This window comes from Callospermophilus lateralis, chromosome 13 (genome assembly GCF_048772815.1).
Source record: "Callospermophilus lateralis isolate mCalLat2 chromosome 13, mCalLat2.hap1, whole genome shotgun sequence".
Taxonomy (NCBI): Eukaryota; Metazoa; Chordata; class Mammalia; order Rodentia; family Sciuridae; genus Callospermophilus; species Callospermophilus lateralis.
Window position 1 is genome coordinate 36,211,807 of NC_135317.1, and position 19,144 is coordinate 36,230,950.

A 19,144-nucleotide genomic window follows, 5' to 3' on the forward strand; every position below is an offset into this window, starting at 1 on the left:
TAGGAAGTCATTCATTTTTCCCCAGAGCAATTAGAAATTCCCATTAATTATAGAAAATGTTATGAAAAATATAAATTGTAAAAGTTACCTATCTGCTTCCTTTTTATTTCCTTAAAAATGAGTTTGGAATAATAAAAGGGTATTAGTCATTCTTAGAGAAATTATCATGTCCTGTGCCAAATTTCGCCTCTTTTCATAGACATTAACTAACTTACAAGGGATTGCATTAAATATGGACATAAGACAGAAGCTAGGAAACTGAGCTACTGCAACTAAATTTGATTTCACTTAGGGCTTTTTTGGCAATGTGAACCAAAACTTGACCACTAGCCTTTCAAAGAGTACTTTTTATTTCCATATCTAGGTAGGTTGGTGAAAGAAAGGAATTGTCCCGTGTAAATTCTACAATATTGACAGAACTAGAAAATACACAATTATTAAGGAAGCAGAAATTGGCACTGTTCTATAATTTCCTGATATTTTGAATCAAAGGATACTGATACCTATATAAACATTTTATTATTCTGAATACTATTCATTTAGTATCAAAAGGTATTAAAGACTTCCTACTTCCTATGAAATATTTGCTTTCCTTATGGATCCCTCTACTTCTAAGACTGAGATAAATCAGAATTATTTGGGTTTTATTGTTGTTGTTGTTCTGAAATGCAATAGGAAAATCCGTGTTTGACTCTCAGCTTTAATCTCATCAGCTCTATAAGTCATCATTGACGGCCTTAGCTTTATACAATGCACTACATTAATAGGCTTATAAAAACTCAGAAATGCTTTGTTTTGAAAATAATCTCAATATCCCAGTGAAGGTCTAAGTCCAATTCATTATTTTCAGACATTGCAGCCACTGTATCCTTACACGCCATTTTAAATCAAGCTACTTCTCTGCAATAGACTTCTGAAATCAGTTCAACTTCTTTCCCTGTGTATCAGACTATTTATGACTCCCCCAAATTCATGTATTGAAATCCCAACCCAAGTTAATAGTATTAGGAAGTGCGGCCCTTGGGAAGTCATTAAGTCATGAGGGTCAGAAACTCACAAATGGGTTTATTGCTCTTCTAAAAAGATCTCAGGGAGCTTCCTTGTTCCTTCCCCCATGAGGGGTTGCAAGGAAGCAATGCCATCTATTTATCAGAAAACAAACCCTCCCCAGAATTTTCCAGCCTCTTGATCTTTAACTTCCAGGACCCAGGACAAGCCTTCCTCCTCTCTTTCTCTTTGTTTTGAGCTAAGTTTCTAACTGTCTCATCAAAATTTTACAAAAAAATTATAAAATTGACAATGAAAAAACATCTTTTCATAACATCATCTACACATAATTAACCATTGTCGTGTGTATCCTCCATTTCTTTCATTTACCTTTCATATATGCACATAGAAATATTTATATACACACAATTAGATACATTTTAAAAAATGTCATCCCTTAATAGTCTGCTTTGGTCACTAATTAATTATAAGTGCTCTTCTTTATCATTAATCATTGATTCGGAATCAACTGTTCCATAATATTTCAGTGTTAAGAGTGACTGTACTCTACTTCACCATTTGCCACTATTTGATGCTCAGGTAGTTTCTAATATGAAGAATAATACTAAGATGGAAACCCTTATAAATTAAATATCATGCATATGTATTCTTAATTTCCTTATAATACATAGGTGAGATGAACTCTTTAGTAAATAATATAAAAACTATAAAGCTTTTAATTACTAAAATGCTCTTTGTAATTGCAAATTGATAGCCTGAGTAGCAATGACTATCTATTTCTCTACAACCACACCAACAGTAGATATGATCATTTATTTTCTTCTTCTGAGATCTCTTTTCAAGATAAAAAATAGGATACTATTTCCCACCACAGTTCCAGTCTATATTAGTTTAACTTTTGGCATCAGTTACTTAAGAAAATAGATGCAGTTTCTCAAAGCTTTATAAGGAGTGTTCTATCTGCCAAATTATCCATGCAATTTCTACAGGAGCCACACATCTGTTAAAAACTACTACTATCAAAAAGCACAAAAGTCTCATGCAAAACAATAGCATGTTGATGGAAAACCTCAATTGGAAGAGTAGGGAGGGGAGAATGGGCTTCTACTTCATTGGTTCATCCACATATAAAATTATTGCATACTCAGAAAGGTTTCTAGTCTGAGAATAATTCAAATTTTCCCAGAGCAATAGTTGAAAAAATAAGACTCATTCCTGCTAAGAGCCACAGCCAAGTAATATGATACATGGCATTTTTGTTTGAAAGGTGATGCCAACAAGCCATTGAGATGATATGATTATGTTAAGATTTGCATTCATATGGATATTGGACTCCTGCTCCCAAAGTAAGTTGACTCCTTGATTGAGCATACTTGTTGAGTTATATTCATTGGGATGAAGATAGGAATTCTGGCAATGATGCTAAAGAGACATTATCCTGAAAAGAATTATTAAATATAATGAAAAGGAAAGGTGAAAGTAACCACAGATCTGTTAACTTCCTTTAAAAACAATCCTTAACAGCTGTTTACCTGATTTAAATTAGTAAACAAACAGATCTGTTAACCACCTTTAAAAACAATCCTTAACAGCTGTTTACCTAATTTAAATTAAGCCATTTAAATCACATGAATAAAAAAAATAATAATAATTTGGATCCATTTTTTATAGTAGATTAAAACAGACTTACTTTGGGAGGAAACGGATTTTGGGAGGAGACGGACATATTGATAGATTCCTCCGCTTTGAACTGCTTGCAGAACTTGCCTGGACTATGTAACTATCCTTTGGTGCAGCGAATTGTGGTAATGCTGGCATATATTTGCTGATGGTGTCACCAGTGATCTTTGCTGATGGTGTCACCAGTGATGCAATTTTTCCAAAGGAGCTGTCAATTGGCTTGGTGTCGTGGCATTTCTGTATCCTCCTCCCTTCTGCTAGTGATGGTCTAAAATTTGGGGGCCAATGGCTATACACAGAACCAGTAGTCAGTGACGGGTATGATCCAATTGCAGTGGTATCAACCTAAGACAGGAGGCTGACGCCTAAAGGTCAGTTTTCCGATGACGGATAAGAACCATATGTTGAATTGGACAACCTACCAGGCACGGTCCTTAAGCCACATTAACCTCACTCCCCCACTGGCACCAAGGCCAAATTTGGGGGCCAACAGAGGTGAGGCAAAGAACCTCACCCCCCCACTGGTGCATAGACCTATCCACAAGTATGACTGTATGCTGGACCGGTAGTAAGTGAAGGGTATGATCCAGTTGCAGTGGTATCAACCTAAGACAGGAGGCTGACGCCTAAAGGTCAGTTTTCCGATGATGGGTAAGAACCATATATTGAATTGGACAACCTACCAGGCACTGTCCTTAAGCCACATTACTTGTTGTTTAATTAATCAGAAGGGAGGAGATGCTAGGAGCCATCAGCCAAGTAGGTATGACAATTTCCTTGCCAGAGTACCCCCATGTTTCTTTAGTGGAAGGACTCGTGGAAATAGGACATTTTGCAGCGACATTGCATGTAAGGTGACCTTGCTCAAGGACCAGGGCGGATCCGTGTTTAGGGTGTTCCCGGTTTAGGATAATCCGAGTTTAGGGCATTCCCTGTTTAGAATAGGGCGTATCCTGCTGCCTGAGTTCCCCTTGAGTTCTCACGGGATTCAGAATATATTTGGGAGACAGAAGCCCAGTGGGTGTGGATTTGGGCAGAGAACGTGGATTTCCCCAGAGCCTGTTTGTAGAAGGCCGATCTGAGATAGGGAATAAAGAATTGCCGTTTGAATCTACAAAGCTGTGAGTGGCTCGTGATTTGTGCCCAGCCAGACTGTGGCATCTGGTGGCTCGTACGCAGAACGCCTGAAGCTTGGGGGTAAGTGAAATTGCTCGCCCCTGAGGGAAGGCGAGAGAATGGGTGACCATTTCAAAAAACAATGTGTTCTTCTTTTGATTTATTTTGTTTTTCTTTCAAGCTGCCTATCCCTAGAAATTTCTCAGGCAAACTGGAAAAAATGGTTGACTAAAGGTTTGAAGTTTGTCGGCCCTGAGGAAGAGAAAATTGATACAACGATTTTTTATTCCGTTTTTGTTTCATTCAGTTTCGGTTTTGTTTTGTGTTACCTTATTGGGTTGCGTTATCTTTATAGTAGATTAAAACAAACTGAAAAGATGTTAAGTAAATTGTTAGAGGTTCAGAACATGGAGAAAGACATTTTAGATCAAGCAAAAGAGAAGGTCTCTCGAGCTAGTCAGACAGAGGAAGAAAATTTAAAGGAAAAGGAATTGTTAGGAAAAAGGCCACAACAGGAGGCTGTTACTAACTCCGTTTTATCACAAGAGGGCGTAATTCAACCAACAGCCCCACCGATAGAGACAGCTGAGTGGCCCTCAAACCCCGTAGTTGATAATTGGGATCCTGAGACAGGACCTCAAAGATTAGCATGCCCTGTACTTGAACAGGTAGGAGGGCAGCGAATTCACTGTGCTTTAGATTTTAAAACAGTGAAGCAGTTAAAGGAGGCTGTAACAACCTATGGTCCCCAAGCTCCCTTCATGGTAAGCATGGTCGAGTCCATTACTAACTTGGACATGACGCCAGCAGATTGGGCTAGCATGTGTAAATCTGTGCTAAATGGAGGACAATATTTGTTATGGAAGGTTGCCAATGAGGAATTTTGCGTGGAGACAGCTAGGCGAAATGCAGCAGCCGGTTACCCTCAAAGAAATCTAGAAATGTTGTTAGGAAAAGGACCTTATGAGGGTCAGCTGCAACAAATTGAATATGATCCTGCTATATATGCACAAATTGCTGCAGACGCAGTTAGGGCATGGAAGACTTTACAAGGACATGGAGATTTACAAGGTCAGCTATCTAAGGTAATACAGAGAGCTAATGAACCCTATGCTGACTTTGCAGATAGGCTAATTCAAACGGCTGCCAAAATTTTGGGGGATATGGAATAAGCAATGCCATTAATAAAACAACTGGCTTATGACCAAGCAAATCGTTGCTGCAGAGAGGTTATTAGACCATGGAGACATGAAGATTTAAACACATATATTAAATTATGTAGAGATATTAATGAACAAGGGCAAGTCTTGGCAGCTGCAGTACAACAGGCTTTAGATGCCAGGCCAAAAACATGCTATGATTGTGAACAAACAGGACATTTTAAAAGGAGTTGCCCCATAGGAGGAGGGTTTAACAAAACTAGGTATCAAAGAAATAGAATACCGGGTATTTGCCCACGATGCCGTAGAGGGAGACATTGGGCTAATGAATGCCGTTCTCAAACTACCATAGAGGGTACTCCCTTATCAAAAAACGGACAAGGACCAGGTATTTACCCACGATATCATGGAGAAAAGCATCAGGCTCCATTGCCAAAAAACGGACAGCGGGGCCCAATGCTCCAGGGCCCACAGCCAAAAATATATGGGGCAGTGGAGGAACCCAGCAACACCATCAGGGTAGTGCCCAGGACACATTGTCCATTAAATCCCTCATCAGACAAACCCGAGGGAGTGCAGGGTTGGACATCTGTGCCTCTGCCAGAGCAGTACTAACTCCAGAGATGGGAGTTCAAATCATTCCCACAGGAATAAAAGGACCTCTTCCCCAAGGAACAGTAGGCTTATCATTGGGACGTAGTTCATCTACATTAAAAGGACTTATGATAAGTCCTGGGGTAATTGATCCCGATTATGTAGGTGAAATAAAAATTATAGCTAGTTCTCCAAGAGGTATATCAGTAATTTCACCTGGAGATAGAACAGCACAGTTGTTAATAATACCCAGCCTACATAATAAATTTCCTAGTCATAGTGTAAAAAGAGGTTCCAGGGGATTAGGCTCCACAGGTGTAGATTGGGCTATGTTGTCTTTAAATTCAGATTCTCGCCCAATGCTAAAACTAAATATTCAAGGACACAATTTTAATGGGCTACTGGACACGGGTGCTGACCTTAGCATCATATCTAGTCATTGGTTGGGGAAGTGTGGTAGGAGGGAATTCCGGAGGAGGAACCACCTCTTGGGTTCCGGGAGAACTTGGGATTGGAAATCTTCCCGGATGAGTAGGGAGCACTGGCGGCAGTTTCAAAAAATAAAGTTTGTTCCTGCTTGAGTGGCTCGTGATTTTGTGCCCAGCCAGACTATGGCACATTCCAGCTATTGTGATCCATCAATGATATATGATCACCTCGTGAAAACAATTTCTATTGGGTCTCTTTAGTGATTATGACTTATTCAGTAGCAACTAACAAAAAAAAAAAAAAGAATTTTATTGGCTCAAGCAGAGAAAGATCCAGGGCTTAACTTCTCTCCCCCCATATCCTGCGCTCTCTTTTTAATGCTCTGTGCCTCTATGTGTTACCTTCTTTCTGTCTCTCCTCATGGTGGGAAAGACTGCCTTAGATATCCCCAGACCTAGCCCCCATCCTCACAACCTCTAAGGGAGAAGAAATTCTCTCATCCTTTGCGCCAACTGCTAGAGAACACTGTGATTGAGCCTGCCTGGATCACCCAAGGTGGTGCTAAAGGCAAGTCTCTGTGACAGTCTCAGAGCAGGGGATTTTCCTACCAAAAAAAACCAGATACTACTGACAATTTCTCTCCATTACTCTTTGCAGTTAGTAGACCTCTCTGAAGACTGCCCAGACAATAAAAGCATTTTTGTACTACAGTTGATGCTCTCTACTTAGAAAAACCTGCAGCCATCAAAAACAAGGCATCTGAAATCAAGACTGAGGTCAACATTTGTATTTTAGAGTCTGTTTACAGAAACATGGCTAAAAGCAGTGGGCCATTTAACTGAGTAAATGAAGGGGCCAACTGACCTGCTGGTGAACAGTGAAAGCACATATTGGTGCTAAGTTTGAATAAGGAAGGAACATTTTTTAGAAACTGAATGAAATCTGCTTGCATTCCATTGAAAGATCTATTGGCCTTTCCTTTGGTATTTGCTTTCATGAGCAATAGATAACCATAGGCTAAGGTCCTCTTTCATCATAGCAATGTATGTTTAATAATGTTAGTGGGGTCAGTTGTTATCAATTACTATGGATAGAATTTATCATAAACAATAAGTTAACCTACTGATTAGTCATATATTATATGAAAAAAATCAAATTTTTCACATGTTCTGCATTTACACATGTATCCCTATTTTGTTAAAAAAAATGACTCATTCTCTTTTGTTTCTACTGAGTTTCCTTTGGGAAAACAGATGTTCATATAGAATAAGTGTAAATTCCCCATTCTCTTTGCATGTTTGTACTTTTACTTGACAAGTGCTCCCTTTTCTGTTAATGATGAGAATTGATAGGGCCTTTTTTCTTTCACCCTATCCCTGTGTTTCACAGACTTCTTGGTAGACCACAGAGAACCTGAGAAATAATACTGATTAATGGATGTCAGGTTTATAAACTCAGATTTTTTTGTCTATTGGGAAATCTTGAAAAATTTGCTATACTTCTTTTGAGTCTCATCTCAAATTTTTTATGGTAGAATTGGGAAAATATACCTACTGCAATATGTGAATGGAAGAATTAAAATTGATAATATATACAAAACTTATATACCCTAAAAATGTACATACCCTGAAAGATAGCAAATGATCACTAATAGATGTTATTATTTACAAGGGACAATACTTGAGATAAGAATTCCAGTTGAAAGAACAAGTAAACAAATAATTGCTAGGCTATGGCACAGGTGTTGCTCTCTAATATATAATCTTTACAACTAGATCTCAAAACTGGTTTGCAAAGATTAAAAAACTCATTCATCTTTCACAAAATGAGCAGCAGTTCACATGCAGTAACTTGTTTCTTTAAAGACATTGCGTGTGGGGCAAATTCTTGGTTTAAGTTCATTAAAATGGAACAGGTATCTTGTTTTTACTGTGAGCTGATTTACACTTAAAAATCTTAAACTTGCTTTGCCTTTACTTTGTTATGGGGAGAAAAAAATTTTCATCATTATCCCTCACATCACATTTCTTCAGGGTCCCCAGCTAAGGTGTTATTATAAGATATATACAGAATCTACCTGAACTCTTTTATCTCCAGCTAATCTTTTAAATAGCATGCACCATAATTGAGTTCAGGTGGCAGCCATCAGTGAGCTAAATCTTGACTGAGATTAAGATGAATGACAGCATTGCATGTCCAAGACCCATTGTCCCAGCAAGAAATGAGAAATTAATGGAATTAGTATCAGTGGTGTGACTACAGGAAGAAAAAAAAAGACAAAAGGAAAAAAGAAAGAAAGAAAGGGATGCTTAAACATATATAGTGAATATTTCAGTGAACATAAATCTTTCTTCCTTCTGTACCTTTAATATCCCCATATTCCTGGGATCGACCATATAGAACCAGAACCGAACAGTACACATTCCAAGGCTTGCTGGGAAATATTTGGTGGTAATGATTCTTCCAGTGGCTCCTTCTTTGAGGCTGGAAGAGTTGATATAGAGGAAGTGTCGTCCACTACCTTGAAATAGATAAATATGATTTTTTTTCAGAGAATATAATTTTATATTTTATAGTATGACACAGAATATATTTTAAACCATGCACAAATACAATTTTCTTCCTAAACAAATATGCATTTGTTTTCTTTTTTTATTTTTTGTCAGATAGCAATAACAAATCCTTTCAACCAAAATAAAAGTGCTGCTATGATTGCAGCAATTCACAAAATTCACTTTGACTCATATAAATAAGTGATGATGAAATATTTGTGTTGACTATGGATGTGTATTCCTTTTCTTCTAATTTGTTCTAACCTGTCATTTTCAAGTAAAGTATTCTGTATTCTGTTGTATTAGGGTTCTCTAGAGGAACAGAATCAACAGGAAGTATGATCATAAAAAGGGGATTTATTAGGCTAGCTTCCTACCAGAAGCTGGATAGTCCACACTGGCCATCGCAGTTTGGAGAGCTGAAAGAACTAGTAGCTGCACAGTCCAAGCAGCTAAAGCCTCAGATCAAGAAGGATCAATGATTCTAACCTAGTCCAAGACTGAAGGCTTCTGGAAACTCCCTGAAGTCCAGTTTGGAAGAACATCTGCTGCTGCTTCCTTGTTCTTCCCAACTTTTATTCCATTCATGCCATCATCCTATTCCACAGTGCTGCCCATGCTTAAGGAGGTTCTCCATCTCAGCACCTAGATGCCAATCATTCCTAGACACACCCTCACTGACCCACCCAGAAGCCTCTTAATCATCAGTATCTCTTAATCCAATCAAGTTGATAATTCAAATTAACCTTTACATCTGTGCATAGAGCTAGTACAGAGTGGGTATTGGGGACTGGTTGATATTCATTCACTCTTGATTCCAGCATGACTAGAGTAGAAGAGAATGGCTATAACTGTAGTGAGATGTGATTCAGAGAAGCATCACACTATTAGTAGTTTTGGGGCCGAGATAACGTCTGTGCTTTTCATCTGCATTAGTATATAAAAGATATTTGTATTTAAACACAACTGGATTTTTTTTCCTGTTGGCATTATTGTAAAAATTTACCATAACTACTATTCCTTTTCATGGCTTACACTTCGGGAAGATATATAAATATATATAGATGCAGTTTGAGGCTATAAATGTATTTTTAAATCAACATTCTTTTGTTGAGGCTTTTAAGTGCCCACAGATTGGCGATGATGCTGCTCTTTGATTTTTGATATTAGCACTTTGTATTTTCTCTTTCTTGTTTTACTTAACCTGGATAGAGGGGTTTAAATTTTATTGGTCTTTTCAAAGGACTAGATTTTAGTTTCACTGATTTTTCTCTGTTGGTTTTTAATATAATTTTATTAATCTCTGCTCTAATATTCTAATATTCTTTATTTCTTTCAGTTTTCCTATTGATTGATTGACTGCATTGGTGGGGAGAATCCAGGACCCTGCGCACGATAGACAAGGGCTCTGCCATGAAGCTACAAACCCAGAACTTCATTCTTTCTTTGATTCAGCTTACTTGAGTTTTAAATTATTCTTCATTTTCGTAGTTCTCTAAGCTAGAAGCTTATTTATTTTAGTTCTTTCTTTTCTTCAAATATATACACTCGATGTTAAAAATTTCCTTGTCAAGTAATGTTTCAGTTGAAACACACAAATTTTGATGTTATATATTCTTTTAAATTTAGTTCAAAATAGTGTTAGATTTTTCTTGAGTCTTCTTTGCCCCACATATTATATAGAAATTTGTTGTTTGATCTCCATGTGTTTGGAAGTTTTATAAGTTCCTGTTGCTTATTTGTAGTTTAATTCCATTGTGGTCAGAGAGCATACTTTGTATGAATTCTATTCTCTTAAATTTGTAAAAGTATGTTTCATGGCCTACAACATAGCATATCTTGGTGCTTGTTACATGTGAACTTCACAAGAATGTGAATGTTTTGCTGTTGTTAGATGAAGTAGTCTATATATGTCATTATATCCAATTGATTGATAGTGCTATTCAGTTCAACAATGTCTTTCCTGAATTTTTGTTTGTTGGATCTGTTCATTGTTGACAGACAGTTTGAGTCTTCAGCTATAACGGTGGATTTATTTATTTCTCCTTGAAGTTCTATTAATTTTTGCTTCACAGACTTTGATGTTCTAATGTTAGGTACTTACATATTTGATTGTTGTGTCTTCTGGGAGTAATGTGATGTTTATCATTATGTAATGTTCCTGTTTAACTTCGCTAATTTTCCTTGCTCAGATGCCATCTTTGTCTAAACTCCCTTGTTCTTTTGATTAATGTTAGCATGGCATATCTTTCTCTATCCCTTTACTTATAATCTGTGTCTTTATATTAAATATAAATTCCTTATTGACAATAAAACATATGCGGGTCTTTTTTACTATTCTGATAGTTTCTGTCTTACAACTGGTGAATTTAGCATACTAGTATTTAAAGTGATTACTGACATAGTTGGATTAATATTTATTATGTTTGTTTCTTATTTTTTGGTTCTTTTATTTTTTTACTCTTATTTTTTGGTTCTTTTATTTTTTTACTCTTTTTCTGTCTTTGGGTTACTAGGAGGCTGCTAGGAGGCAGCCTTATTTTTTGGTTCTTTTATTTTTTTACTCTTTTTCTGTCTTTAGGTTTACTTAAGCTTTGTATGTGATTTTATTTTTTATCTTTTCTTAGCATATAAGATATACATCTTTTACAACATTTTCTGGTGGACAACCTTGAATTTGCAAAATACATTAAAATCAATGCAAGTTCTCCTTCAAATATTTTATACTATTTTATGTTTAGTGCATGTAGTGTGTGACAAAGAATTCCCTTTTAGTTATTCCCATCTCTTAAAACATCCTTGGACATTTCTATTCCCTAGATCAGTTACATTCTGGTAAAATAGTTTCTTTTGATTGCAGGTCTTCTATAGAAGTACAGAATGTTCCACAAATACTTCAAAATAAGTGCTTTTTCTCTTCCCTTACTGAAAGCTGAGAAACTCTCAGCTTTTCACTGTGAAAACTTGATAGGAATACTGTAGGTGAAGGTCACAAAAGTGTGGGTGCTACTTTAAGACAGTCCCTCTGATTTTTTTCTCAAAATTTTCCACATTGAGTCTGCAGTGATCTCCTAATCACAGCTACTGCTCCCACAATGGCCTCTGTTCATAAACTTCTACCTCAAAAAGTGTGATTCTCTGTATACCTGTCTGCCTCTCCCAATTTGGGGGATAGCTGTTTGACCTGTGACCCCAGTTCTCTAATGGGTCTAAGAAAAGATGTTGATTTTCAGTTGCTCAGTTTGTTCCTTCTAATGGGATGGGAATGATGCCTCCTAGCAGCCTCCTTACATGCCAGGTGGGAACTGGAAATGATTGGCATATCTTTAAAAAAAATTCCTCACTGAAAATAACTTTCTACATTTAGAGTGTGTTATAAATTCTGGCAAAAGAAAAGGAAATCAAAACAAAAAGAAAAGAAAGAGAAATCTCATTAAAATATATAACCAAAAAACATGACCTGATAATTATAATAGCCAAATTTTCCTTAATATGAAAGAGTAGGAGTGGCCTTGGTATTTATCCAAAAGAACTAAAATCAGCATAGTATAGTACATGTAGTATATAGAGGCACTTCATGTCTACAGAAGTATAATTCATAATAGCCAAGTTATGGCATGAGCCCAGGTGCCCATCAAAGACAAACAAATTTTAAAAATGTGGTATATATACACAGTGGAGTTTTACTCAGCCATAAAGAATGAAATTGGCATTTGCTGATAAGCTAGACTCAGAAAGATCAGATGTTCATTCTCCTATGTGGAAGCTAGAAGAAGAAAAAGGGGGAAAGACAAAGGAATAGATGGATTCCACAAAAATAGAGGCCTCGGAGGGTGGGGGATCAGTGAAATAGAGGAAGAGGATTGAGGGGGAAGAAGGAGGAACAGGAAAAGTGAGGAAATGTGCAAAGAATTGAAAAAGGTATGCTATTACATATATACACCACCTGTATATTGTATATAATACATGTAATATATACATATATGTAATATATAATTGCATAACTGTTACATATATACATATATGTAATAGCATAACTATTACATAACAAGGTGAATCCCACCTTTATGTAGACCTATCAAGCACCAATTAAAAATAAATAAATGGAAGGAAGACCAGTAGAGTAGAGAAAGGGTAGTAAGGAGAGGGAGGAGAGGACGGAAAGAGAAGCACTGGTGGACTGAAATGGAGCAAATTATATTCCATTCATGTATAATTAGGTTAAAATGAACCCCATTATTATGTATCACTGTACTGTATAAACAAACACATTTTTAAAAGAGAAAGCACATTATATTATTATATATATTATTATATATTATTATACTCACTTGTATAATACAGTGCCATTTTTTTAAGAACAAAACATTTATAGCTATGCCTTTGGAAGGATATATACCAAAATAGTAAAATAGCCATTGTTAGAGTTGGAATTATGGAGGGAAACCTGGATTGTGTTTATTTTCTTTTTACATTGATTATGTTGTTGTTTATAGTTTTTAAATTGAGTGTTTTCCTAATAAGAACAAATTATGAGAGTCATTTTAAATATATATCTAATGCATGTCTTGCCTCTATTTTTAATAAAGGTAAATTTCCCCTTTGTTAAAAAGAAGAGTATGAGTGGGACTATGTTGAAAGGTTTTATATTTTGTTTCAAGGATATCACCTGTTTCCTTAGTTGGAAAATAGAGATATATGTTCACAAGGCCAAGACATACCTAGAGTCCATCAGTCAAACCTAAGAATGGTGGCTTCATCTTCAAGAACATACTTTATTTAAATCCATGCTATCTTTATTTAAATAAGCACACCTAGGTTCCCCCTCATCTGGTTGCTTTCTCTATTTTAGATTTTCAAGGCATTCTGACTTTCTCAGACAAACTTGAAAACATTATCCTAAATAAGAAAATATGGTCTGACCATATTTGAGTTATAATAATAACTTTTCTTATGTGATACATTTACACAGTGGAATACCACTCAGCCATAAAGAGAAATGAAACCATGGCATTTATAGGTCTAAGTGAAATAAGCCAATCCTAAAGAACCAAAGGGCAAACGTTTTCTCTGATAAGCAGATGCTAAATCACAATGGGGGTTGGTAAGGAAGATTAGAAGTACTTTGGATTCCACAAAGGGGAACAAAAGGAAGGGTGGGGAAATAGGAATAAGAAGGAAAGTAGAAAGAATTGAACATACTTTCCTATGTGTTTACATGAGTACAGAACCAAAGTAATTCCACATCATGTACAACCAGAAGAACGAGAAGTTATATTCCTTATATGTATAATATGTCAAAATACATTCTACTATCATGTATAACTAAAAAGAAGAAATAAAAAGAAAAAATAATAATTTTCATGGCTCAGTGGAAAATATGTTATCTATTCATTCTGTATTGGATGTGAAGACGTATCATTGAGCTTGTCCAAAATACCTATTTAATTAACTAATATGCTTATATAAAACTACTTTATATTTCATAGATCAGTACTTAAATAGAATAACTAACGTGATAAGGACTAATATGCTTCAATCTCAAGAGAAGATCATGTTTAATTTAGACTTTGAGTATCTTTTCCCACACTTAGTGAAAACCTGATGTTGGAGGTTAAATATTTACAGAAGTAGGAAAAGTAATAATTGGGTCCACTGATGCAAATATAATCATTTTTTTTTACAAAGTTAAGAATTGAATTAGTTTAAAACCTCATATTTTGGAAAGGCATTCTTCTTATTACACAGAGACATTTGTGTATTTGTTCACTATTTCAGACGTTTCTAGTGAGAAACTCTAATCCTATATTTATTAAAGGCTTGTTTTAAGTTTGCACAGTATCTTGAATTAAGTTTAAATGCTCTGACCCTCATCATTGCCTACAAGCTCCTAAAGTAATTCAAGTTACAACATCTGCAGTGTCTCACTAATTTTTTCATGGTCAAAAACAGTATCTTGATTTTAAGTACTAAAATCCAAACACATTAATCTCATTAATATCCTCTCAACATTGTGAGGATTTGAAAAAAAATACACAAATGAACACAATAAAGCCTTTTATTACTTTATTCTTAAATAGCGACAATTCATTTTGTAGTGCCTGTTGGGCACTGCAAAAATTCTAAAATGTTGAATTCATATTGAATATCATCTCTTTTATTTCCTATTTCACATAATTTCCCCTAGTACTTAACTTTTGTCAATAGCAACTACCAAAAAACAACTTGGAAGAGATGTGACATCATTGAAATGTCATACAATCTAATATTTTTGTTTTAGTTCTACATCATGAAACATGCTGTAAAAATATAATGACAATTTCCTGGGGATAATAATCTACCATTTCAGTATAGCATATTTGTGTGCAGGACAAACAATGTCATGTAAGGCTGAACATCAAAACTTGCAATCCAATAATTAGTTAGGGGACTCTGGGCTAAGTTTTCAAAGTATATCCCAAATAGTCTTTTCTAATCTGCATATTCAATTTCAAGTTTACAAAATCCTTCAATGGCACACACAAAAAATCATTTTAAAACAAGAAGGCAAAAGTTTGCCTGGAAATTTAGAAGTCACTATTGTATATTTGGTCTTCGGTGACTTTTAACTTCTAAGTCTTCCATACCTAAGTTTGACTTTGTAAGCAAACAACATGTTGCAATGCCATATTTTTTCTTGAGAATCATAAAGGTGGTTAATCAAAGGTTGAGAATCAAAATGTTGCTGAGTCTCTTGAAATTATTAATAGAACTATATAAATTATCCAGAAACTATGGACTGTATCACAAAGTTATAGCACCTTACATAGAATATGCTTTCAGAAATAGACTCATTCTTTATCTAGCAAGCTCAGACTAGACCTGCTTTCAAACATTCATAAACTTTCAGCTGCTTCATTGAGAACTACCTATTTATATCCAGCAAAATCCTTGGGGAAGGTCAGTGTAGCTTCCCACACAGTTAAGAAATTATTAAAGCAGAAAAGAAGACTCAAAAGTCTCATCTGACACAACATATTTAGAATTTAATGGTAAATCATTAAATTAATTCATTTTATTTATTTATATATGATTCTTTAGAATAATCAACAGATATTCAGAGGACAGGTATTTACAGAAGCAGAATTCTTTTGTCTATTTGTTTGATTTGGGGCCATTTTGCAGCTATATGCCATTTTGAAAGCTACCTAATTCTCATAAAATAGGTCAAAATGCATTCAATTAATTTTGCAAAATATATCATACTTTAATTAAACACTACCAGCTGTAGTAATCTGGAACACAGTGTTCATTAAATATGCCTGAATTTTACTTCTATACTCTGTCACCAAATAGTATCTGTACACTTTCAGTTCAATATTTCCCTTTTGCTTGCACAGGTTTTATGATTTCAAGTTCTTAAGATTCTTAGGATATGGCTTATATTTCACATCTAATCAGCTCAAACCAGGCACTGGTACAGGTTTCCAATTAATATTCAATTTTTACTTCAAAATCACTTAAAAGTATTATTTACAAAATTTTGAAAGTTGGGGGCCAGTTAGTGCCCAATACAAGCAGTATAAATTCAACATCAACATGTGCTTGGCTCAAAATCACAATGGTAACTTGAAATTAGAGTGCTAAAAATATATTGGCCATATTCAGACCCCATCACACTGCTTCATGACAGTCTCTGGAGTCAGCAGAGAGCAAATATTCTAAGTTGTCTTTTATATATGATTAGCTACAAACTTAGTTTTTGAAAATGTTTCATTGAGCTATTGTGTTATAAAGTAATAAATTTGACATTTCTTTTTATAAAGGACACATTAGTACTTTTGAAAGAAATCTATATTTTTACAGCTCCAGTGCCCTAGGAAGAATTATACTCACTTGTATTAGGGTCAAATCATAAAAGACAATTTTCCACTGCAAACCATCTGAATTCACTCCCTGCTTTCAATTGGAGGCAATTTTCATCTTTTTTTTTCTGCTCATGAAATAAAGCTGCCTAATGGTTTTTAAAAATGCTATGTAATATGCCTCTTTCAAAATAGCAAATTCTCACTTCTTCAAAGTGAGACTTGCTCTGCCTGGCTTTCCATCCTCTATAATTTCTGCCTGTCCCTCACTCTAAAATAGAAGGGTACGTAATGATTGTCAGTTGAAATGCCCTCAATCTCTTTTCATACTTTCATCCCCTCCACCACCCAGATTTCCAAGGTGCTGCCTATTTGCATCTGCAGTTTTTCAAGGCTGTAAAATGTAAGCATGTTCAGAGAGAACAAAAGTTTCTTCGAAGTTGTTAAAATGGAAAGCACAGATACAGTATCTCTGCAGTGAAATGAAATTTTCTCATGGCATTTGATAAAAATCTCTCTTGTGACATTACTTCCATCTGTTTTCTGAAGAGCTATACAATGAATGGATCATAACATTTATTTCTGCTTTTTCCAATCGTTTATTCTTTAGGCATTATTCTCCTTTGAGACTGATTGTTACCTCTTGAGATACGAAACTCTTTTCACCAGAATGTCTCATTTTAATAATATTAACCTTTACCAAATTTGAGGCTATAAATTTTTCCTTTGAGTATTCATTAATTGGTTATTAATATGAAGCTTGTGTTTATGACATGCTGATTCAGATATACTCATTTTATTTTGAAAGCTCCTAATTTACTCAGTAGTAAGGAAACCCAAGTCACAAGATGATATATGAATGGCACTGATTGGCACTTTCTATAAATCTAGGTAGACAGAGGGATTCTGAACTCCTTATTCTTCATACTGGAAGGCCCTGAAGAACTTCTTCATGTGTCATTTATTTGTCAGAATGTCTTTGGGAATCTATATAGGCTTATAACATTTTTGCAATTTAATTTCATATGCCAAATTGATCTAACAAAGGAAACTGGTTTTGAAATCATGAGAGGATAAAGAACTAGTGAAGTATTAACCCTTTTTTTTAGTAAAGTATAATGGTAACTTATAAAAGAACCTGACTTCATTTCTATTTCATACCTACTTCTCCTGAATGACTGTAGGAAAGCAAATAATGGAAAAAAATTAGTTTTCATTGAAACTGAAAATTACATTTTCAGATTATTTTAATGAATATGGAATCTGAAAAAAACTGTAGATAGAACCAGCCACTGGTTAAGGACAGGCACTGGAACTATAGGCTTCAATTGAAATCCTGACTCTACCACTTATTATGTGTGTGACCTTGGGTAACCTATTTAAATTCTATAAAAGTCAGAAGCAATTAGAGATAATTATTGGAAGCACTTTAGCCTCACAGGATTGTGCTAAAAATTAAATGATACACTACATGTAAAGTGCTTATAAAACAGATGCAAATTAGTGCTACTCTCCTGGGAAATTTAGAGAAGGGATAGAAGGATGTTTCTAGAAGTGGGAATAGGTTATTGATTGGGTAACTACTACAGAGGTGGTGCTGTGTCTTCCATTTGGATGGTAGAGGATGGGTAAGGTATGATGAAGAAAATGCAAAACATAGACCAAAAAACATTACAATAAAATGTTACAGTGGGTACTGTTTAGACAATAAGCCTTGGTTCAGAAAACCTGGATTCAAATTCAAACTGACAGTTAGAAGCCTCACCAAACCCTTACTGCATCTCAGATTCTTATCTATCAAAAAAGGGATAATGGTAAGAATGCATAGGAGTAACACGGAATTAGCATGAGCACATGATGCCAAATAGAGATATAGGGTGTAGGTGTATCCCAAGATAAAAGAGGGTTTAAATTTGATAGATGAGAAAATATTTCATAAAACATAAAGAGCACATAATGAGGTGGATAACAAGTGAAAGTCTGCTATCCTGCAGTCATCATTTAAGAAGAAATCTCTAGGGAAACCTTAAATATAACAAAGGGAACAAAAAAAGGATTCCAGAGGAAATTTTACCTTATGACATTACTGCTGTAGCAAACCATAAACACATTCTGACTCAGATAAACATTAAACCTCACACTAAAACCTAAACCTTAGTTCCTTTTGCTCTGCATTTAATGTTTGCAGTCAACAAAAAAATTAAAAGTCATACCAAGACAACAATATGACCCAATGAAGATATTTTTTAACACTGAAAGCAGACCTGAGGTGCCTCCAAAAAAGATTTTGTGGAAGAATAACATAAACATTAAAGTTCAAAATGTAATTTGATGCCAAAGAAAGAGGCAATGAAGAGCCTCTGATTTTTTGAGAGTCCAGGAGTCACCATTTAGGGCTACCAATCCTGCATCACTGTGAGGAACTTCCTCATTTAGAATATTTGCGTTGTGGATGAGTTTCCCTGACATTTGCAATAGCCCAGGAATGAGGTAGAATAACACAAGTGGAAATGAAAAGAAATGGAAACACAGAATGAGTTGAGAATGAAGAGCTGACTGAGTTTAAATCTGAAAGAGAATCAACAGTGTTAATGAAGAGGGAGGTACAGTTGAGTACCTCCCTGTGGACTTGTGACTCAGAGACAGATGCAATCATCTAGTTGGAAGTTGAAAGTATGAAACCAGAATATGGAAGCAAACACTCGATCCAGGCAGGAATTAGCAGAGTTTGGATACTGACTGATAAAAATTCTAAAGCAAT

General features: G+C 35.4%; 1 protein-coding gene across 1 annotated transcript in view; it reads right to left on the minus strand.

Moving 5' to 3' along the window:
- Positions 1-19,144, minus strand: part of Malrd1 (MAM and LDL receptor class A domain containing 1) — a 638,713-nt gene that overhangs the window by 159,229 nt on the left and 460,340 nt on the right. The window contains exon 32 of the mRNA XM_076872892.1: positions 8,351-8,508. Within this exon, the coding sequence (XP_076729007.1) occupies positions 8,351-8,508 (158 nt within the window). The remainder of the gene's footprint in view (positions 1-8,350; positions 8,509-19,144) is intronic.